This window comes from Dendropsophus ebraccatus, chromosome 8 (assembly GCF_027789765.1).
Source record: "Dendropsophus ebraccatus isolate aDenEbr1 chromosome 8, aDenEbr1.pat, whole genome shotgun sequence".
NCBI lineage: Eukaryota > Metazoa > Chordata > Amphibia > Anura > Hylidae > Dendropsophus > Dendropsophus ebraccatus.
The window spans coordinates 101,511,738-101,535,942 of record NC_091461.1 but is presented as its reverse complement, the minus strand read 5'-3'; the positions used below and the strand labels follow the sequence as shown (position 1 = coordinate 101,535,942).

At 43.3% G+C, this 24,205-nt stretch overlaps 1 protein-coding gene across 5 annotated transcripts in view; it reads left to right on the top strand.

Moving 5' to 3' along the window:
• The window catches only part of ST3GAL3 (ST3 beta-galactoside alpha-2,3-sialyltransferase 3), a 184,037-nt gene extending 160,419 nt beyond the window's left edge, over window positions 1–23,618 (top strand). For all 5 annotated transcript variants that reach the window (XM_069981268.1, XM_069981267.1, XM_069981271.1 and 2 more), the window contains 6 exons: window positions 3,371–3,434; window positions 6,554–6,649; window positions 6,728–6,914; window positions 16,760–16,906; window positions 22,305–22,451; window positions 22,600–23,618. In XM_069981268.1, coding sequence (XP_069837369.1) covers window positions 3,371–3,434; window positions 6,554–6,649; window positions 6,728–6,914; window positions 16,760–16,906; window positions 22,305–22,451; window positions 22,600–22,689 — 731 coding nt within the window. In that variant the 3' untranslated portion in view covers window positions 22,690–23,618. The remainder of the gene's footprint in view (window positions 1–3,370; window positions 3,435–6,553; window positions 6,650–6,727; window positions 6,915–16,759; window positions 16,907–22,304; window positions 22,452–22,599) is intronic.
• Window positions 23,619–24,205: the final 587 nt, after the last annotated feature.

Here is a 24,205-nt window from a genome sequence, read left to right as displayed (position 1 = left end):
TTAAACCGTTTTATTTGCTGCCTCCGACCTCCGCGGCAAGTAAATATTTAGTGAGTTATTTTCCCTCTACAAACCTTGTGTATATATAGTTTATCACATAAATCTGGCGGTTCCTCAGAACCTGTTGATGGTTGCTGCTCGACTCCATGAAAAGAAGAGGCGGCGTCTCAGGCCGCCGGGGCAGAGACTTCAGACACGCACCCCAGCTTCGGGGATGTTTTATCTGCAGCTGCTCATGGCTCGGTCATATTTTCGGGAATTCCTACCACCCTTGATGTCATCTGCATTATATTGTTCTGCTTGATTCTCCTTTGTTTTTGTTGCACTGATTCATGGCAGATGCGGCATGGAGACGTGTTATCTGCGTGAGTCACAGAGGGGCCCTCTAGTAATGTTTAAAATTAGAATCTCCCCCCAGAAGCTGGAGAGGCTCCTCCAAGACATTTCTTACGTGTTTTCGTATAAGAAGATTGGATTTCATAATGTGGTGTGGCGGCTCACAACAAACAAAGTGCAGACGCCTCCAGTTACACTATGTGTATGTGTATGTGTGTGTGCGAGGAGCTGGGGCGTCCAGAGACTCCTCAGTAGGAACCTGCTGATCAGTCGCTCCCAGGAAGCTACAATGTGTCCATGTGTTAACAAGCCAGACGATTCATACAAGCCATAAGCCCCAAAAAATCCACCAATAACAGGATCTGTCTACTTGTTGATGGTTTCCAGGGTTTATTCTTGTCGTGGTCAAGACTTCCATGGCAAAACTGCAGATGCAGATGATGGATAAAAAATTAGAAGAGATCATGAAGAAACAGCTGTATATAATAGTTTTTATAACTATAACTGTTCTAAGTCATATGCCTTGAGGGCTCGGGCACTGAGGGTAGTCTATGCCAAGTCCACTGAATGGCACGCCACACCATCGGAGCTATAAAGATAAATACCAGACGTGGAAGGTGATTTACAAGGAACACGTCCTGCCTCCAGCAGATAGCAGGACTGACATTTACATACATTCTGGTAGAGTCTGTCCCTTCTGACAGGAGACGGATGATGAAGTCAGAACATGTGAGTGACCAGAGAACACAGAGGACAGGAGGACGAAGCTGAGCCGGACAGCTCCTCTCTGCCTCCTCAACTGAATATATAGAGTTAAATAAAATGGTAAAATACTGGAGCAAACAGTTCAGGGAGCAGTGAGATGCATCATACGTTGATTCAGGGATTGATATGTTGATCCAGGGATTATTCTGATTGCCATTTTGGAGTCAAGAAGGAATTCTCTCCATGTGATGGGGCAATTGTCATCTGCCTCATGAGGGTTTTTGCTTTCTTCTGGATCAACACAGTAGGGTTATAGGTTGAACTGGATGGACTCTTGTCTCCTTTCTAGCAATCACCGCAGCTCAGCGCCCCAATCCAACCCCCCCCCAGCTCTCACTGCCGATGCCTGTAATGAAGCTAGGACCACAAGCAACGAAAAGAGGACTATAGACTGTAGACTCCGTATTACTTTTTCTGACATTCAGTCTCAAAATGTTTCCATTCACCGTCAGTGAGCAGAGATCTTGAGAACGTTGCACAATTGGTAAGAGGGTTGTAGACGTTTCGTGTAGTCTTCTGGAGAGAGGCTCTAACGCCACAGCTGGGCAATTCCCTTGTGCAGGCATTGTTACTCTTCATTCAGATGTTTTGAGTTAAGTACAAATATTAAGCTTGGCATCGCAGCGAGGACGGCGCAGGAATGTTCATTAACTTCACAGATCCAGCATCCCGGCCAGAAAGACAATATTAATGTGATTTATCTGGCTGTGTCTCTAGCACTTTGTAGCTGGTGTCATGGCCTCTTCTTGCTCGGAGACTTCCCAGAAGCTAAGTCACATCCCTTAGTGTACACTTCTAATGGAAAGTGACAGCAAAAGGACAATCACATTCTTACACTGTATGAACACATCAAAGATTTATGATGTCTCGGCGTTGTTCACAGCTCAGTGCCAGAGTCATCATATCACATATTCCAACAAGCCCAGTGGCTTGGCGTCAATTGGATTGCACTGAGGTGTCCACCATCACTGGACAAAATATAGTGGTATCGCTGCGCTATTTGTTGCATCAAATGTTATGGAAGATCTTGATGGACCCTTCAACAAAGATGTGACCAGAGCAGTAAAATATTGTCATATCACTAAAGTCATGTCACTCTCCCCCACCTACCTCCATTTCTAATACCACAAACTTTTCAGTAAACCTTGAATAAATCTATAGTATAAGTGAATATAAAAACTAACCCACTTCACCTAAACTCTTCGTTTATGTTAATAAATTGCCTAAAGGTGGGCATACACCTTCAATAATTGTCGGAAACCTTCCCATATACAGGCAACGCAGCTGAACATTTCTATGTTCTCTATGGGGAGGAGTAGACAACTCTGGCTGCTGCTTATCTCTCCGAGAACAAATGGGTCAGGCATTGATTTTCTATCACATCAAACCCTTTACGACAGCATCTGTTAGTTGAGTCTCAAGAGAGCCACAGAAATGGAGCCTGCAGAAGGAAAAACCTGTTTAAATGCCAAATACAAGTTGTATAATAGCCAGAAATAGGTGGTGGTGGTGGTGGTGGTGCTGCTCTTCTTTATGCTCAGACACATGGCAGCTTATCATAGAAACTCACCTGAAAGGGCTGGCATACTTTAAGTTAAAGAAGAGCCACAGAGGGAGTGAAGTAACATACCACTTTGGGATCAGACTACACACAGCATTTGTTTGTAGTCTGTTACTATGGAGACACAGAACACAGGACTATTTGCAGGGTTGAATTATACTTCAGATGCATTAGAGCAGTAAACAAGGTTGAAAAAGCAGCTTTACATGAAATGTCTGTGACTAAAAGACAAGGTATCATTGTACACCCCCACCACCTCCTCTGTTTAGTTCTACGGGCTCATTGCTGACAGATTCCCATTGGAATATATAGGAATCAGATATTTTCCCTCCCTATTACATACTGGAGCACATTTTTTGCAGTCAGCCCTTTCATATTCATCCATAGGTTGCTATGTAATGGTCCTGCTGGTAAAGGGTGTTCTTGCTTCATTGAATTGCCAGTTTCCCATAAACAGACAACACAGAATTATGGCTGTCAGATTAGTGAAGTGTTTGTGATGTATTTGAATTAATCTGGGTCTTCCTGCATGTGCCCAATCTACACAGAGGGCTCAGAATTCAAGAGGTGACAGGCTCGACTGCCCCGAGGAGCTGACAATCTATGCAGGTGTGGAAAGATCCCGCTGACATTCAGCCTCAGCTCTAAGCCTCATCTTTGTGTTTCATCTCCTAACATCACATTGAATGCTTTCTGTCTTCCGTACAGATAACCTAATCAAAGCAATCCTGTCCGCTACAAAAGAATACCGCCTGACGCCAGCTCTTGACAGGTACAGTATGGTCGCCATTGTGTATAGGGTTATAGATGTGCTTTAGTTACTATAGAATATACCCAAAACATCAACAGAAAGGAACATTGTAAAATCAGCAACAACATTATTTTCGGTAATCCCCCTCCCCAGCCTCCATTTGTCCTGCTTTACCCCCGTTGTTTAGGTTAAGAATATTTCCATCTTAACTCAATAAAGCTTTATACATTCAAAACTGAGAGTCTCTGGGACGATTGCTTACAGTTTCTAAGATGTCTGCTTGCTGTCAGTGAATGGGACTATTAACCATGTCCTGCTTGTGTCACTGAAATTTTAAGGATTTTAGGAAGCAGAAGATTTATCTATCTTACAATGATTAAAGGGGTTATCCAGCGAATTTTCCTTTCTTTCAAATCAGCTGGTTTAAGAAAGTTATATTGATTTGTAAATTACTATTATTTAAAAATCTCAAGTCTTTCAGTACTTATCAGCTACCGTATGTCCTGTTGGAAGTGCTGGATTCCAGTCTGACACAGTGCTCTCTGCTGGCATCTCTGTCCGAAATCCCTATTGAAAACCTCTCCTTTTGTGGACAGTTCCTGTGTCGGACAGAGGTGGCAGCAGAGAGCACTGTGTAAGTCTGGAAAGAATACACCATTTCCCGCAGGGCATACAGCAGCTAATAAATATGGGAAAACTTGAGATTTTTAAATAGACGTAAATTACAAATCTATATAACTTTGTGACACTAGTTGATTTAAGAGAAAAATATTTTTGCCTAAGTACCGTTTTAAAGCAAATCTGTACAGCCCCCCAAACCGCTGGTACTGTTTTGAGGCCCTTATATCCAGTCCCCGGGTCTGCCTGTCTTTTAGGGCCGGAATTTAGGGGTGTAAATGAGACTAGGCCTAAAAAGCCTGCAGTGCCTCTCTCCCCACCTTCATCCATCCCAGGGGCGTGCCTAAAAAAAGAGAGGTGCTGCAGGCTTAGGGCACAGATGCTCTAGGCCCGCCTCATTGACACTTTGCTGCACTGCCAGAATAAAAGTAGTTTTTACCCCAAATACTGGTCCCCAGTGACAGATCGACCCCGGGACTGGACATGCCTTGATAAAGACATCAAAACAGTTTGGGCAGTTTGGGGGTCTGTACAGATTCATGGGGCACATACAGGGATATAGTCTGTGTTCACACATTGCAGTTTCATTGCAGCATTATTGCAGTGCTGGGTCACTTCAGGGAAAATGATACAGTACTGCAATGAAACTGCAACGTGTGTGAACACAGACCGCAAGGACATGGTATAAAGTGAAACTGGCTCAGTTGCCCCCGGCAACTAATCAGATTCCACTTTTCATTCCTCACGGACTCTTTGGAAAATGAAAGGTGGAATCTGATTGGTTGCTAGGGGCAACTGAGCCAGTTTTACTTCACACCATGTTTGATAAATCTCCCCCCTATGCTTCTGTTCACCACTATATATGTAACATTCAATATAGCAGTGCCCTTCAGCTGATGCAAAACTACAACTCCCAGCATGCCCTGACAGCCTGCGGCTGTCAGGGCATGCTGGGAGTTGTAGTTTTGCAACAGCTGGGGAGCCACCATATGCTGAACTCTACAATAAAGCAACTATAATTCTTTACTGTCAGGTCACATCTCTATAACTCTATTCAGAACCACTTTAATATTCCGGCTATAAGTCACTTGACGCAAGTGGAAAGATGGTGCACACATATAAGTCAGTATAATAGTGCGAGTCTGTTCCAGTGATTAGAATGAGTCAGATGGATGGAGCGGACATTCCTCCGACACATGGGCTGTATTACTAGAAATGCCTTCCACACTCTGGGTCCCACTTTCCACGTGCCTCCCCCACTAGCCATGATTCAGCCATAATTCTCTGCTGCTTATTTACATAAGACAGGGGTGTTGTCATATATGGGGCAGTGGTGTTTCACATTGTTTAGGCGTCTTGCAGCTACACAAACCTTCTGACATATTCATCATGCGGCAAGGCTTCCTGACACGTACTCCAGGCCAATAGGCTTATATACCAGGTGTCTACACATAAACATTTACATCCTATAGGAAACTATAGTAAAGTGACAATTTGCCATTTCCTCTCTTGCCCCAGATTTTTGTTACTCAGCGTTGTGAACATTTACGATCATGAATAGAGATGAGCGAACCTGGAGCATGCTCGAGTCCATCCGAACCCGATCGTTCGGCATTTGATTAGCGGTGGCTGCTGAAGTTGGATAAAGCCCTAAGGCTATGTGGAAATCATGGATATAGTCATTGGCTGTATCCATGTTTTCCAGACAACCTTAGAGCTTTATCCAACTTCAGCAGCCACCGCCAATCAAATGCCGAACGATCGGGTTCGGATGGACTCGAGCATGTTCAAGGTTCGCTCATTTCTAATCATGAACAACATAGGCTGCAGTTGTGAATTAAAGGGAAACTCTGGCTGAAAAAAAAATTAAATCAACTGGTGTCAGAAAGTTATATAGATTTGTAATTTACCTTTGTTTAAAATTCTTAAGTCTTCCAGTACTTATCATCTGCTGTATGTCCTGTTGAAAGTGGTGTGTTCTTTCCAGTCTGACACAAGTGTTCTCTGCTGCCACCTCTGTCAATGTCAGGAACTGTCCAGATCTGTAGCAAATCTCCATAAAAAAACTCTCCTGCTTTGGACAATCCCTGGCATGGACAGAGGTGGCAGCAGAGAGCACTGTGTCAGACTGGAGAGAATACACCACTTCCTGCAAAACATACAGCAGCTGATAAGTACTGAAAGACTTGAGATTTTTAAATGGAAGGAAAATGCTAATATATATATAACTTCTGATTTTTTTTCACCCTTAAGCCTTAGTATAAGCTTGTTCTGTAGCAGCAAGAAGAGATCTTAAAATAGGAATGGGGAGACATATTCCATGGCATCTGTATATCTTTTATTAATAAATTATTAAGAGTAATTTTCAATGTAATGAGAACATATACTGACGGATGTGCAGTATGAGCGTCACCCGGTGTAGGTCTCGTCTCCTGACCTATAATGCAGCCTCTGCATAAGTCAAATGAGTGATGTCATGGATCTTTCGATCTACAGTTGACTTTTTCTCCCTTTATCCTTAGCCTGAGCTGCCGCCGATGCATCATCGTGGGGAATGGAGGGGTGCTCGCCAACAAATCTCTGGGATCTAAAATTGACGAGTTTGAGGTTGTGGTTCGGTAAGTTCTTTCCCCATTGACATCCATTTGGCTATAAACTCACTGTCAGTCACGACACGGCGGATTTTCTCATTTCAGGTTAAATTCTGCACCGGTGAAAGGGTTTGAGAAGGACGTGGGGAGTAAAACGACGCTGAGAATTACATATCCAGAAGGAGCCATTCAGAAACTTGAACAGTATGAGAAGGATTCCCTTTTCGTCTTGGCCGGATTCAAGTGGCAGGACTTCAAATGGCTGAAATACATTGTTTACAAGGAGAAAGTGGTACGTTCCTAATGACTGCACTCAACTACATGGAAAGGCTTCATTATCAGTAATACGGAGGGGGGTCACCCATACGCACCAATCAGATTGTGATTCACAGGCAGGAATGCTGACTATGGATAACACTTTGGGGAAATGTATTAAACTGGTAAAAAGTAGAATTTTCTCAGTTGCCCCTAGCAACCAATCAGATTCCACTTTTCATTCCTCACAGATTCTTAGAAAAATAAAAAAAGTGGAATCTGATTGGTTGCCAGGGGCAACTAAGACCATTCTTCTTTACATCAGTTTGATAAATCTTCCCCTTTCAGTTTATAATTTTTTGCCCCATAAAATGTTCACATTGAGGTACAAGACACATAAACAAGGATACATTGTTAGGAGAAGGAGGGGGGGGGGGGCTCCACAGGAACTTCAAGCTGGAAATTCCATTATGTTACATTTATATACTGTTCTTGATGAGACCACTCTTCTAAAGTTAGCCATATACCTTAAGGCCCTATTACACTGAACAATTATCGCCTGTATTCGGCTGATACTGTCCGTTACGGCCGATAATCGTCCCATGTAATAGAAGGCAGTCGGTGTCGACTGATCATTGCTGTCGTTTGTCTTTCAGCATGTTGAAAGACAAACGACTGTAATAGCAGCGATCTTCTGCCGTCACACCATGGAATAGGAGCAGCGGCAGCAGACAGCCACTATCCTCTATGGGCTGCCCAGACAATCAAGCGATCACTCGGGCAGCCCCCCCTGCAGCCTCTCGCTGTCGACGCACATAATAGCGCCGGCAGCGAGCGGGGAACAAGGAGCAAACGAGCACTGACAGCGCTGACAGTGTGCTCCTCTATGTCGCCACATGTAATAGGGACTTTAGCTATACAGTAGTGCCTTGGATTATGAGCATAATTCATTCCGGGACCGCGCTTGTAATCCAAATCCACTTGTATACCTAAGCAAGTTTTCCCCTGTAGTTCTGCGGTAGTGTGAACATAGCCTAAAGCTGTATAGGTCTTATTGCTTCATGGAATGATGGCTGCTAGCAGGGCTGTAGAAAACACATACCCTGGCCTAAGTACTACTACTATATGAAGGCTCTGTTACTGTGCCCCTGCTGGTTCCATGTCTTGCATTAGTAATGGTCCTTTTAATGGAGGAACCACACATTATGCAAGCCTGAACTGGATCAATGGTAACAACCCCCCCTCCCCCGGTGGAGCTAACCCACAGCGCCCACATTTCTCCTATGGACAAGAGCCTGGGTGATGTGAAATGAACCCAAGTTTAATTATTGCCGACCTCATCTTTACAGCTTCCCACATAACTCTACCTCCTAAATACATTGATTCTTTTTTTCCAACGTTTCCATTTAGAGGTTGATTTTCTTTTTTGGAAATAAATGCTTTGAAATCGTTTTGTTGCCGCTTAACTTAACAAATGGAAACTCTTTCCAGAATGTAAGAGGAGCTGCACGTCTCGGCGTCGCCACCTCACCCTTGTCAGTCATACCACACGGAGAAATGTCACTGAGGCATCTGGAGAGTTTCAGACAAAGTTTTTTTCTGTATTTCTTGGCCGGGTTTGCAGACTGCAGACATATCTGGACACAAATGGGCAATTTATGAAGCTTTTCTCCTGTTTTTTAATCTCATAAATTGAAGAGAGGCTGAGGTTAATGACCTCTGATCCTTCTTCGGGATGGATAGACATGGGAATTGGTGGAATTTTAGGAAAGAACCATCAAGCCACGATGGCTGAGATAAGGATGGTGTGCGATGCGGTCACAGTAGCCTCCTGGTTGATGTATGACGGGTGCGTCTTGCCTTCGGGGAAATGACAGCATTCACTTTAATTCATCAACATCTTGATCTGTAAAAATACAGGGTTACATGAGAAAGCACGTACGCGACATCGTAGAGGGGGAATCGTTCACGTAAAGCTCTGAAAACTTCACTGAATAAAAAAAAAAAAAACAAGTTAATAAGTGATAAAGATAGAAAAAAGAACTAGCAGCGTGTATAGAGAGGAGTCTTGTGCGTCCAGACTTGGACTTGCAGCCACCAGAAAGCAGATGCTCAGAGAAATAGGAAACAGCTGCCTGGATGGAGAGAAGTCAGGGTGCAGCGCCCCCCTCCCACGCTCTCACAGATTCCAAACACAAACCATGTCTTGTAAATAAATGCAAAGCTCTCAACAAGGAGGACACTTAGGTCTTCACATGGGGACGGAGCCTCAAGCTGCACTTTATAGTGCAAATAATCTGTATTCCCAGCCAGCCCTGAGAGTGTAGCTTATTAGTGATGAGACGGCTGCACTGATCATATTGAGTCATGTGAGGGCACAGCTATATTAGCACCACTATCTGAGGAGGGGGCTGGGGTTACATGATGCTGTGAGCAGGGTCCTGAGGAATACAGAGAGCTCTGATGATCTGTCAGTTTGTATTTTTTAAAGTGTTTTTTGGTCTCAAACTAAACTTTTAAAACGTTGCTGCCCTTGGAGAGAACATAAAAAACAGGCTATTATTACCTTTCCACACTCCCCCAGTGGCCTCCAACGTCATCTTTAAGTCCCGGCTGAACAATTCTGCTTCCTTTCCGCTCATCCAATCACTGCCCATGGCATTGTCCTATCTCAGTCAGTAATTGGCTGAGCGGGCTGTCACTTCCGAGAGGACAACAGAGGAGTGCAGAGAGAAAGGAATAGGCTGTTATGTTTTCCCCCCTTCAAAGATTTAGCTTTATAAAATTGATGACCTATCCTGAAAACAGGCCATCAATATTACTGTTACTACTAATATTATTACTGTTGGTAGTAGCAGCACAAGATGCTGTAGTGATGTCCCATTCAAGTCAACGGGGCAACACTTCAGTAGCTTAGATCACTGCTATCAGTAGTATGGCCATGCAGGAACAAGCTGAGGTAAGACTACAGCAGTCCCACATTGTGACCTGGGAGTCAGATCATCACTGATCTAATATTGATGGTCAATCCTGTGGGTAGGTTATCAATTTTAAAAACCCTGATAAGACATAGTGAGATCAGTGATGGGGGTGCACCACTCAGGAGTCAGAACAGGGCCAGCCTATAAGAGTGGATGTGAGCCATGCGTGTGTTACATAGACAGCTGTATATCTGAATGGCTACCCTTTAATATTACACCTTCTCTGCTGCAGCAACGGAAGAGGACATATTTGATGACAGTGGCTTTCCCCAGCAGAGTCCGCTGTCTCCTTGGGGAGCTAAGACTAAGAACTGTGTAACTAGTTGATCAGTTGTGGAGCTGGATTCTAAAAGAGGTTTTCCAGTACTTAGAAAAGGCCACGGATCAGTGGTGGCATCACCTCAGGCCTTCTGCCGATCAGCACAGTGCCATTGGTGTGTGCCAGCTCTGTGTCCACAGACAAAGCCTATTACTGTAGCTCATCCCATTACATGTCTCAGGATAGGCTCCCGCAAAAAATTACCTGCGCCTGGTGCGAACATTTCCAAGCAGAGAGGTGATGCTGACTACAGTTCTGAAGCTTTTCATGTCATTTAAAACTACAAAAGATTCCTATTCAGAAAATTCACCTGTTAGATTACTTTTGGATTTAGCAATTCCCCTGACTGCGCTGCTGTTACTCACACACAGTATGTACAGGAGCAGGGACACCTGTCAAAGGCAGGAGACCCTGCTGCTGTACTAACAATCTTTAATGTAAAATGAATATTACTAGAGAGCATGCTTGAGTTCGATCATTCGACATTTGAGTACCAGGGGCTGAAGAATCGATATTCAAATGCCGTATTATTGGACTTAAGAATGCTCAAATTGCGCTCATCTCTACTGGCTATTAGTACGTCTTGCATCACTTGCTTTTGATGTCTTTTGCGATTTCCACACTGTAGCAGATTCTGTCTTTATTTGATTTACAGAAACCAGTCATCATGATCACTTCATCTTCTCACTTTCCTTAGGGTCATCTTAGGTCTTTCCTCATTCCTTACATAGTGTCGGTATTTCCTGCTGCTTTAGGTTGTCTGCTGCCAGTATGGATTGTGTTTGCTCTGACAGTACAGCGTTGCTCTCCCCCACCATCTGCCATAACTGCTCATATTCCGACCATGTTCTTTTTCACCGTAATGAAAAACATTCACCATAGTTATAAATACAACTAATGAATGGCTAATTGCAGCGGGCGGGCTAAACAAGCCCAGGACGTATAAATCGGAATTCTCACCATTATAATTTGACATTGACTTGGGTGTGTGTCTGCACTTTGTGGCAGAGAGTTCTGGAAGCACAAGAGACGGGAAAAAGAGAATCCTACCCAGAGAAAACAAGAGCTTCAGATCCGAAGCCAAAAACGTTTCAACACTGCTGCAATATGAGAAAGTAAGAACTTAGACTGAGGCTACGATTCCCAGCAGTAACTGTGACATCACTGCAGGAAGGTTTCACTCAATGACCTGTTATTAGCTCAAGTGTCAACACTCACGCTCTATGAACACAGAGTTATGAAACAGAAGATCCTATAAATAAATAAATATATATATATATATATATATATATACATACACATTTATATATATTATATATATATATATATATATATATATATATATATATATATATATATATATAGTCTGTACAGGGCTTTTATAATCAGTATCTCTGGATTGATTAGTCCTGGCCTTAGTGAGCCGCACCATTACAGTCTCTGATAGTTCTTGGGCAGTTCCCATATTGCAGTGTATAAAGGAAACAATGGGGCACATCAACTATGGCAAATGCACCCGAATTCCAGTGTAAAAACTAGTATATATATGACCTAGTACCTTATTATTTAATACAGTAGATGCCTGATAAGAGCACATGGTTTCATGGCAAAGGGGCATAGCTAGACAGTGTAAGGCTATGTTCACATTATGGAAGAGACCGGCCGTTCTGTGACCCGGCCGGTCTCTGAAAAGATCATCCCGGCCAGTACTGCAGTACCGGCTGGATGATCTTTGGCGCAGCAGTGTTCTGATGCGGGCGCATCCGTGCGTGCCAGCATTACAACTCTCCACTGCACGCTATGGAGCGAGCGGCCAGAGCCGCTCACTTCATAGTGTGCACTGATATGGTTTTCTGTGGCTGCTATTCAATGAATAGCGGACGCAGAAAACTGACATGTCAGTTGTTTGCGGCGGCGCTAGGGATCCCGGACGGAGCGTATACTATGTTTATACATTCCGTCCGGGATCCAGTAGGCCACAGTGGCACGTATATTTTCATATAAATCACGGACGTGGTTTTACAAAAATATATGTTGTGTGAACATAGTCTAAATCTGCACCAACCTTACTAAGTGAACCTGTCATTTGGGAAAACTTCTGACGTGTCATAGAGACATGTCAAAAGTTTGGATTGGTCCGGGTCCGAGTATTCAGATCGGTACCAATCGGGAGAAGGAGCCAGCAGAGGACCACACTGCACGTCCACTCTCTGCTTTGTTTAAGAAAAAGAGTCTAGCTTCATAGACTTACATTGTGAGTCTGACTTTTTTTTCTAACAAAGAATGGGGAGAGGAGCAGTCCTCCCCCACTCATTCTCCCAATCGGTAGGGGTCTTAAGACTCTTACCTGGACCAATGAAAAGTTATGACTCGTCAAATGTTTTCCCAAACGACAGGTACACTTTAAGCCTCATGAGCTACATTAATAAGTCGGGCACATTTGAAGTCTTGTCCGAGTTTACCGTTTAATCATTAGGGGTCGTTCACATTACGATTGTGCTTTATGCTTTATGCTACATACATCAGCAACCTGTCAAAATGGGATGCTGTTGTACATGTACGCATACTAACAGTGATTATATATGGGCCATTTCCAGTATGTAAATGTGTATTTTACAGTACTGAAAAGCACAGTCTGCTGCTCTACTGATTCTTAGAAAATACACATATAGGTGCAGAAAATGACATGAATGTGGTCATTAGGTGACTATACTCGGGTCATTAAAGTTAATGGGTCTGCTGCCAGTACATGCCTTTATATGTTGGAATCCTATTTTAACAGGTTGCTGACGTGTACTTGAAACATAGGGCAGAGTCGTACAAGCCAAAATGGCAGATATCATGTTGTACAGCTTTATTGCATGAGGGACTATTTTTTATGAAACAATACAGAGGTTTCACAGTCTGCTCAAAAGAAGAGAAAGACAACAGGTAAATGCCAATGACTGTGGTTACTGTACGCTAGTGATGCAGTTCCATATAGAAAATTCACATCTCACATCTCAAAACTTAAAGTGTCACTGTCATTTAAAAATCAATAGTACAGGTGATTTTAAGAAACTTTGTCATTGGGTTTATTAGCCGAAAAATGCTTTTTTGTCATGAAAAAGCAGTTTGATGCTCTCCCCCCTGTCTTCGTTATGAAGGGAGAAGAGGCACCAAAACAGGACTACAAAGAGTTAATTTACAGCACTGACCTCTGAATATCTGCTTTCACACAGTTCCCTCTGTGTAATCCTTTGTTCTCTGCTCTCTGCTGGCGACTAATCTCAATCCTCCCTCCTCCCCTCTCCATAGGTTACACAGAGCTCGACTGATGTAAAGGGTCGAGGTTTCCTGATAATGAGCAGTGGATGAGAGAGAGGAGAGAAGGGGGGGACCTGGGGAAAGTCTTTTTGAATGCAGATAACGGCATATTTGCCTAATAAACCCAATTACAAAGTTTCTTAAAATCGCCTGGACTTGATTTCTGCAAAAAAAATGTAAACGACAGTGACTAATATACAGTAGCTAGTGTAAAACCACTCAAAAAGTGAGAAATGGCAAATGTGGCATAAACTGAAATCTAGCTTGATAAATGGTAAAAGAAATACACTGTGCGCAAAACAAAAGAGCGCAAACCCGCTGATACATTTCCCCTTAAGTCTTTATACACCTTCTGTTATTCCTGAGAGCGGCTGAGAAAGTTCCAGGACTGAATAAGGGACTGTGCATGCTGCCACACTTTCTCCTTCTCATGCCTTAAAGTAAAACTTTGAGCAATATCCTAAAGAGAAGCCAACTGCTCCCATAAATCCACCACCTCAGGTTGTTCTGTGCTTTTAGGCACAAATATAAAACAGCTGCCATTGTCCAACTATTTCTATTTAAAGGCTGAAAATGATACAACAGTAAAACCACCGCAAGACGTTCTCATGGTGGAGGTTCATGCACCCAGAGCCTTTGGCTTTACTGACGACGCTGTTACCAGAAATGAGTTTGCTGGTTTCCGAGCGCTTTGTACAAGGATAACAATTGCTGTGTAAGTGCAGATGTGACCGACCCCCGTAGACCAAACCTTTTATTATGTGGCGGCCCACATGGCCGGATGGACTGTATTCTGCTGATATTTACAATGCACTAGACACGTTCGCACCTCGTTCTGCTGGCGCACACTTACAGCATTTCGTCTTTTTGCAATGAGAGCCATCAGTTTGATGAACAGATTTTTTTTTTTAATACTTGACTTGGATTTCAGAATTACTAGAAGAGGTATAAACATAACCGCCATCTACCCAGCAGTGAGCCAGAAAAGAAGAGAAGAACTAGAAAATACTCAGGGTCTAAACTGAGTGCTATAAGTCTGTGATATTAGCTTAAAGGGGACGTCCACCCGAATGTGAGTGTGGAGTCATATAGACATGTAAAGATGTGTACCAATTTGTTTACTCCCACAAATCCTTAACTGTAGAAAAAACAATCAGATGTGTGTCTTCATGGTTACAGACTACGAGCACACTGTGTAGTCAGGAAGTCATGTCTCACCTTTTCTATAACTACAGGCACTAAAAGATGCCAACATATCAAAATATATAGGATTTGTTTATAGTCTCTAACCCTGGAGACACATATGTTTACATAGGAACTGTAAACACGAGTTGTTTCAGGTATCCTACATGGATTGGATTTGACGCATATATTTAAAGGGGTACTTGGAAGAGACGATTTCATTTCTTTTTTGTTAATACATTGCTTTATTACTTTGTAATATAACTTTATTAAAATAAATGTATAGTTTTTAGATACAATTCAACTTCTGGTGAGTGGGAGCAGTAAGGGGGGGGGACACGGGAACTGCAGGGCTGTCTAAGCCTACAGAAAGCTGCGGCCCTGTAAAGCCCTTTACTGTGATACTTGCAATACTTTATAAAGTTCTTGTCTTATACAGTCAATTTTGGAATCCTCCCCAAAGGCAAACGAAGGAGAACGGATAGAAGGAGATGACTTTTTGACAACTTGAAGTTTCTTGTAGGAACATTACAATTAGAGTAATGAAGAATAAGAAAAGTATGAATGACACTTACAAGGTTCAGTTAAAGAGACTTACGAAGGCGATCTGTCTTCAGTGCTCATAAGACTAATGGATCTAGAAGCCTGGGAGATTTGAGTGATGGAATCACAGTGGGAAGAGAAGCGTCAGACATGTCAGTGCCAGTGAGGGTGATTCAGAGAGGACTCTGTGTGAATCAGTAATTACAGACACTCGGTATCCGGACTGCAGGTTTATGTGAGAGAAGAACCAGGATCAAACTTTAACACAGTAGTAGATGACACAGTGTGACAGCCAGTCTGGTATTAGGTCTTTAGGTCTCTATAGTAAAGCACAAATGCAAACACAACTGGTCATAATTAGGCTTGATCGAACATCTGAAAAAGCTAGGTTCCATTGAACTCTAACCTAGCCGGAACTTCCGTATTTGATTGCTGATGTCTTCCCGGTCCTTGCGGAAGGAGGAGACATCCCGGGGACCGCCTGGAATTCCAGGATTCAGCCTAGGTAATAGGCTGTATCCCATAATTCCAGGCGGTCCCCGGGATGGGACCTTAAAGACATCGGCAATCAAATACGGGAGGTTCGGCTAGGTTCGAGTTCGATCGCACCTAGCTTTTTCAGATGCTCGATCAAGCCTAGTCATAATCCACGCTGAAAAGGGATGGTCCAGTTTAGACAAACTTTCAGGGAGTGAATAGGGGAGTTTATTATACAAGATCTTCATCTCATTACCAAACTGGAGAACAGATAGAAAGAGCATCTCTACCTCTGGAGGACCTGTCCTATATTACACTGACAACTTATTGATTTCAATGGCCACTGTGTAATGCTTAAAGGGGTACTCCAGAGAAAAAAATGTGTGTGTGTTTGTTTGTTTTTTTTTGGTTTTTTTATTAACTGGTGCCAGAAAGCTATACGGATTTGTAAATTACTTCTATTTAAAAATCTGAAGCCTTCTATAACTATATTAGTTGTGCAGGAATACCCCTTTATGTTCTCCTGTGGCGTTGTGCAGCGAACTTGAACACCGCCTGCCAGTTTTCCTCACACATTACAGCAGATTGCTGAGTCCTGGGATCCTTCTATCAATAAGGGAGTGTCCAAAGCGGAGATTCCATTAAGGTTTCTGAGGTCTACAAACTAATTTTGTAAAACGTGTACTGATACATTTTGTAAGGGACCGCCAAATGTATCCTGGAGGTCACCTAGTAACAAACAATGGATTTTTATTCTCGTGTCAAGGCCAGCGTGACCATCTCTGCTATGGCTGAGCAACTAATGCCATTAACACTCCAGCCTTTGCATTATGCAGGTGTGGGATCTAGGTGGAGACCACGACTTACTTAGGACAGGGGTAGGGAACCTTGGCTCTCCAGCTGTTGGAAAATTACAACTCCCATCATGGCTGGACAGCCAAAGCTTTAGCTTTGGCTGTCCAGCCATGATGGGAGTTGTAGTTTTCCAACAGCTGGAGAGCCAAGGTTCCCTACCCCTGACGTAGGACATGAGATAGACTTTTCTTGATACATTCTTTCTGTTCTTATTTTCAGAGCGCTTCGGATGGATTCTGGAAGTCAGTTGCCACTCGGGTGCCACGAGAGCCCAGTGAGATCCGTATCCTGAACCCGTACTTTATCCAAGAAGCTGCATTCAGTTTTATTGGGTTGCCATTTAATAACGGACTTATGGGGAGAGGGGTAAGTGGATGTCATCAGAACATGAAGTTACCACAGTGGTAGACCTCAACACACCCATTAGCTCTGCAGCTCGGGTCACAGAAACCCCTACCAGGCGAGCACCAACAATCATCTGTCTTTGGAACCCTCTCAGGGATGACATAGAAGTCAGCATGGGTACTGGATACATTTGTTCTGTGTAAGCTATCGGAAATAACTAGAGATGATCGAACAGGGCCGATGTTAAGGTTCGTACAAACCCGAACCATCGGCATTTGATTCCCGCTGCCTTCCCGTTCCATGGGGAAGGTGGAGACAGCCGAGTACCACCTGGAAAACAGGGATACAGCCTAGGTAATAGGCTTTATCCCTGTTTTCCAGGCGGTACTCGGGCTGTCTCCACCTTCCCCACGGAACGGGAAGGCAGCGGGAGTCAAATGCCGATGGTTCGGGTTCGTACGAACCTGAACATCGACCTGTTCGATCATCTCTAGAAATACCCCCAAATGCCATCCAAGACTTTTTATAGGTAGGGTCACAAAGGAAGACTCTGAAGTTAACCCTTAAAAGTTTAGAAAATGGGTCTATAGATGGAGTATTTAGACTGGACTATTTAGATTTATAGGGCGGTAGGTCATTTATGTATCAGTTATCCTTAGATTACACTTTATAGTTCTCTCTCCCGTTTTACACCCCTCACAGATGCTTTAGGTCTGTTTGTCCCCATGTATAATGGGAAATGGATCGCCTCGCTGTGTAATTGATGAGGTATATGTGATACACTGTTGTAATCTTGGCTCTATGAGGTCTTCCTCCTCCGATTTGCATTTCCCCCAAGGTACTAAAATAAGAAGAGGTGTCAGGAAGACAAACAGCCCGGAGATACAATGTTTAAATGATTGTAGATTGATTTTAGAAAATGCTAAAGATTTTATCTTGACTCCAGGCAGTAAAGTGAATGAGGTTATCAAGAGGTGATTCTGCCCTGAAGGCCGCCATTACCCTGGTGTTGCCCTTTTTCACAGTTCTTGTTTCCTTAGTGACATTTTTGCTGTCTTCATACCTATGTTAAGTATTATTGTAGAGATTGATTCATCAACACTTCTCGCTCCATATAAGATGTTGATGTTCTACTATATGAGCCACAACCAAGCTGGGATCCACTGTTTCATCTTCGATCATTCCCATCTGTTCTCTGGGGAGAGAGCCCCATGGGTCATTAAGACCCATAAATCTGGTCATACACCTTCAATAACTGACCGACGAACTATCATTCACGCGTCAATTATCTCTTTCGACCACCTTCAGTCCTCCCCATACGCAGGAACCTTCAGCACGGCCAAGCATTCCTGTGTTCTCTATGGAAAAAGGTGGTTTGGACAATGATTCTCCATCACACCTGATCCCTATCTCCACCGACGGTCAGAAGAGCCCCATATACAGTATACTGATGGTCAGAAAAGTGTATGGAGACCATTCTGTGCAGCAAGTCCTTGCTGTCATGAAGGGATTTTTCAGATAGGGCTCCTCAGTGTATCCACTAGAAAGAGGATCTACTAACCAGTGACCACCATATACAGAGGATCAAAGAAAATAAGACATACAGACAACATGACATTGGCTTAGATATACATTATTAGAGATAAGCGGATTTACAGTCAAAACAAAGCGAATCGCTTTGTTAGCTCGGCAGTCGGCTTGTCAGCCTGCTGCCTTTGAAGTCCATGCCACTCCGGTCACCTGGAAAAGCTGGATGTAGTCCTGGGAAATTTCTCCCAGTTAACAAATCGATTTGCTTCATTTTCACTGTCAATTCGCTCATCTATATATTATCTATAAATTTTCTTATCTTTATACATTAACATGCAGCATATTCTGCAGCACTCTTACACAAAGAAAAAGGCGAATGAGGATTATGCAGATATTGTCCGTGGTCAGATTTGGATGGAGTATTCTGCAGTTGCAAAAAAACATGCAGCTTTCGAATGCAAAGTGTGTCTTTGCTGTCATAATAATCTTATAGACAATGCATTTGATAATTCTGCCCTCAGTTCTCTTAAATAAGAATATGAAAATAGAATTATTAAAAAGGGAGACTTTAAAAATTGGCATGGACATAAGAATTCAGGCCCTTTGGAATAACACTTGAGATTTAGCTTTCCATTTGTCTTGATTGTCTCTGAGATGTTACTGCGCCTTGATTGGTGTCACCTGTGGTAGATTCAGCTGATTGGATGAGATCCAGGAACCAAGCTGACAATTCATCAGAGCAAACACCAAGCCATGAGGAGGAAAGCACTGAAAATTCACTGAAAATTCTCTTAAAGCCCAGTGTTCTCCATAATTTGTACGTGGAAGAAGATGGAACAACCAAGACTCTTCCTAGAGTTGCAATCAAACCATACTAAGTAATAAGAGAAGGACCTTGGCAAGAGAGGTGACAAGAACCCAATGGTCACTCTGGATGAGCTCCATAGGTCCTATGTGCAGATGTTGGGAAATTGCAGAATGTCATTACTGCAGCCACCAGCAATATATGTGTCATGGCAAGAAAGCTATTCCTCAGTAAAAGACATATTAAGGCTATGTTCACACTACGTAAAACACCAGCCGTTCCGTGACCCCGGCCGGGTCACGGAACGGCCAGTCTCTGGCCGGATCGGATGATCTTTCGGCCGCGGAGCTCTGATGTGGGCGCATCAGCGTGCGCCCGCATCAGAGCTTCCCATAGCCCACAGTGAAGCAAGCGGCCGGAGCCGCTCGCTTCACTGTGTTAACTGACAGGTCTTTCTGCGGCCGGAATTCACAGAATTCCGGCCGCAGAAAACTGACCTGTGAGTCATTTGCGGCGCCGCACAGATCCCGGACGGAGTGTGTACGATGTGTGTACGCTCCAGCGGGGATCCCATTGAAAGTAAGGTTATGTGGCCGTAGTTCTGCGGCGAGAACTAGGGCCGTAGTTTTACGTAGTGTGAACATAGCCTAAAGCTGCCTGCAGTTTACAAAAAAGTACCTCAACTCCCAGACTGTGAGAAACAAGATTCACCGGCCTGATGAAACCAAGACTGAACTTTTTGGCCTCCATTAGGCATCATGTCTGGAGGAAGCGAGGAACTTCTCATCATGTGTCCAGTGTCATCTCTACAGTGAAGCATGGTGGGGGCAGCATCATGCTATGGAAGCTTATTAGGATGCAGGGAAACCTTCCAGCAAGACAAGCAGCTTAGGGACAACTATGTGAATGTCTTTAAGTGGCCCAGCCAGAGCCTTGAACCTAGTGGAACATCTCTGAAGAGACCTGACAATAGCATCTACCGATATCACTATGTCAGGGTGTATTGGGTGCAGAATAACAGGGGAAACATCATTCTTTTTATTTTTTATTTTAGTACAAGGCCGCAACATAAGACAATTTGAAAAAAGAGAAAGGCTCTGAAGACTTCCCAGGCGCATTGTAGGGCGTATTCTGCAATGTCCGGGCAGCGCTGCCTCTTTTCCTATTCTTTTTGTGTAATTCCTGGAGATTGTCCCCTGCTTGTATCCAGCAGCAGGGTTGCCATCTCATGTCCCTGGGAAGTATTCAATGAGATTATGGATCTGCTGCTTGGGATAAGTGAATGAGATGGAGAGTTTGTTATGTGTCTTAAGCTCCACGCAGTGATTACCACCAGCTCTGCCTTGTGACATATGGACGATTAATCTCTCCCGGCTGATTTAGTGTTTCCATCTGCTCGCTCTTCTCTGGTCTGGTCAGGCCTCTGTGGACACTGAGGAATTAGGCATAACCTCTCTTTCTTCTGCAAGTCAAGGTATTGAGAGGGAAATATCATATGACAATGGTATATCATTATCCTTAGGATCATTTGCAATCCATTATGAGTTTGTCCTTTGAGCTTTTCTTTTATCCTCGGCGACAGAACGTTATTAGGAATTCACATTTTTAACCCAGACGCTGTTTAATATTAGGATTGTTTTCCTAAAGGAGGATAAGCCCCCACAGTCGACGATGTGGTGCAACTCTTCAGGTCCATATGGCTGGTGAGGGTCGGTATATACAGAGCGAGCCAGGATGAGAATACAGACTAGTGGTTTCCTTGAATAGATTGTCAGCTCATGTGCATTAAGAATTATTTCAGCGCTATAAAGTATCAGGTGGGTGCACCTTGTGCACAGTGTATTAGTGGTAGTGTATATAGCCTTGGAGACTGCTCTTCTTGATGCTTTATATATACTGCAGACAGTATATAGACACATGCAGCAATGTACAGACGAGTGCTAGCGCTGGCTCTTATAGCACTGGAATGAAGGTTGCAGGGGACATCATCATGACATGTGCATAGATTTGTTAGACTGCTATAGATACAGGACCTTGGTAAAGAGAATATGTCATGCTTTTGCTTTTAGTTTTAGTAGTTAGCTTTACGTGTAGAAATGATAAATCAGTGTTGCTCCCTGGGAGCTGCCATATTGGAGACACACCCTTCCTGTGGCATTACGAGTGAATACCTCCTCCCCTGGAGATTAAGGAAGATATATACAATGTTTTACAATGAAGTGTGTTAGTCGAGCCTTGCAGCTGTTCACCCCCCACCTCCTGCCAAGTATACGTGTGTCTCTATAGGGAGAAGGGAAGCAGGACCTGCCAGAACCTTCTCGGTTCCCTCCAAACACGTCTTTTTCCTCCAGACTCCACTCTTCCCTTTAGACCCCTATGTCCCCTCTTGACTCCTCTGACCAGACACTTCTGTCTCTAGGTCGCTCTCTGTTCTCTTTGGACTCTTCTGGCAGAAGCTTATATCCTTTGATGACATACATTAGGATCAGAGAGTTGAATGGCCAGTCCTACATTCAGTTGACATTCATCTAATGTGTATGGGCCTTCACTCCAACAGAAAATTAGACGATATTACTAATTCGTTCCAAGTCTACACAGCAGAGCAGAACAAGAACTACCAGCTCAGTGGATGATCTAGGGGCTAGTGTGAAAACTTGAATTTTCCAAGATAATTTTTATTTGGATATTTACATATAAAAACATACAGTAGCTGTACAGTGATAGTAATAATATAAACTGCAATAGAGATAATAACTCCTCTTACATATACGGTAGCTACAGACCAAAAATTGCAGATCAGAGATGAGCGAACTTTCAGCACACTCAGGGTCATGTAAACCGAGGTATACTCAAGGTTCGGATGAACCCGAGCGTCGCGAAACTTCTGTATATAATATATTGTGTTTCTTATTTTTTAAAGCTTATAAAGGTAGTTGTTCAGCTCTCTGAGCACGAACCTGGACTCATTGTTTGGCTAAAATGGTGCTGCTATGACTGGGGAGTTTAGCTTTAAATGACATACAGTAGTTGATGGGTAAAGTTGACATTCTGCATTCATCTTATAATGTCTCTTTTCACTCACAGAACATTCCGACACTTGGAAGTGTGGCAATCACTATGGCGTTACACAACTGTGACGAGGTGGCCGTAGCAGGATTTGGGTACGACATGAACCTTCCCAATGCGCCTCTTCACTACTATGAGACTATCAAGATGGCAGCCATTAAAGAGGTGAGATTTATGGATCCGAAGAGTTAGAAGGTGTCACTGTTAATGTCTTGTTAGTGCTCCCATCTATGTCTGTAGACATGATCAGAATTATACTGTACGTGTGACTTTTTCTTCTTTTTTTTTTTTTTTTTTTTCTTCTAATTTCCAGTCATGGACCCATAACATTCAGAAAGAGAAGGATTTCTTAAGGAAGCTGGTGAAAGCACGTATAATAAATGACCTCACTAGTGGCATCTGACCGAGCAGCGAGCTTATCCTGGAGAATAGCCATTACCTGAGCTGAAGCCCCATCCAATAGACAGGCGTGCATGCCATTCGGGGGCTTGATGTTCTATGGGACAGCTCGCGACACGACCCTGCTGCCATAGGAAGAGGAGGCAGTGGCTATGGCTGCCTCCAGATACATTATACTATCAGAACTGATTTTTTTTCAAGTAGATATGACTTTTAAAGAAAGAAGGACACTAATGACGTGTAAAAGAAGCTCTTGTGCCAAACGTACCTCCGGTTTAGGATCTGGGGTGCGAATGGTGAACCGCATACATTTTGAATGTACAAAGTATTATTTTTAGATACACTTTAAGCATGGGACTGTACTGTACAGGCGGCAGAGATACGGGCGGAGGACGCGAATACATATGCAGATGATGCACATACTGACATATCTCTGGCTGCTTCTCGCAGGTTCCTTCCCTCGTGAAGAAAAGAAAACACAACCGTCCAGAGTTGGGGCATTGTTGGTGCTGCTATTATGTAGATGGGCCAAGATTCAGTCTATCTATATGTCTGTCTTTGAGTGTGTTATTATTGGGGGTTTGGGTGGGTAACTTGTATAATTTTAGGTCATGGATCAGTGTTAGAATTTGCCATTGATCAGTGTTTGAATTCCTTGCACCAAGAGCAGTGGTCACCCTGTGTGCTTGGTTCATCCTCAGCCCTATTGTTACAAGGGCTGGAAGCATGATCGGAGCCCGGGCCCGGCTTCTGTACTAACATGTATGTAAATGTGACTCACAAACACATCAGCAATACATTTCATATCATGAAAAGATTGGTCTGGGCCAGAACTAGACAAATCTCGGCTGTGTCATTGTCCTTACTGAGAGGTGGGATCATTCCACTACAGCTGGAACAGGATTGTCATTAAACTCCATCATGTGCCGGAAACTCTGTGTTTGGCTGCTTTCTTTGTATCATTGTTTTAGTTGCAGTTTGTCACATATATAATTTATGTTTTACAGTATAGAAACACAGATTCACTTTAATCAATAGCATTTGAGGAGGGTTAATAGCAGGGACTGCTCTCTCTGTTTTCTTTAGTTCCAGACCCGGGATGCAACGAAATAGGTGTAAACCTATATCCACTTCTGAACAGTTAGATAACATTGAAGGTGTTTTTGCCACCATGGTCACTTATCCCTTGACCACTGTGACCCTTTGCAATCTCATGAATGGTTCCCACCTGAAAAGGAGTGGGAGTGCGTACACTTGACCGCCGCTCCTTTCATTGTCTGTAGAATGCCAAAGGTAGTGTTGTAACTGGCTATCTTTGGCACTCCCATAGACAATGAATGAATCCTGTATATGGGGAATATGTGCCCATCGTGGCAAACTCCTTTAGTGTTACATTATTTATCCTATACTGATTTGGAGTTACATCCTGTATTATACTCCAGAGCTGCACTCACTATTCTGCAGGTGGGGTCATTGTGTACATACATTACATTACTTATCCTGTACTGATCCTGAGTTAC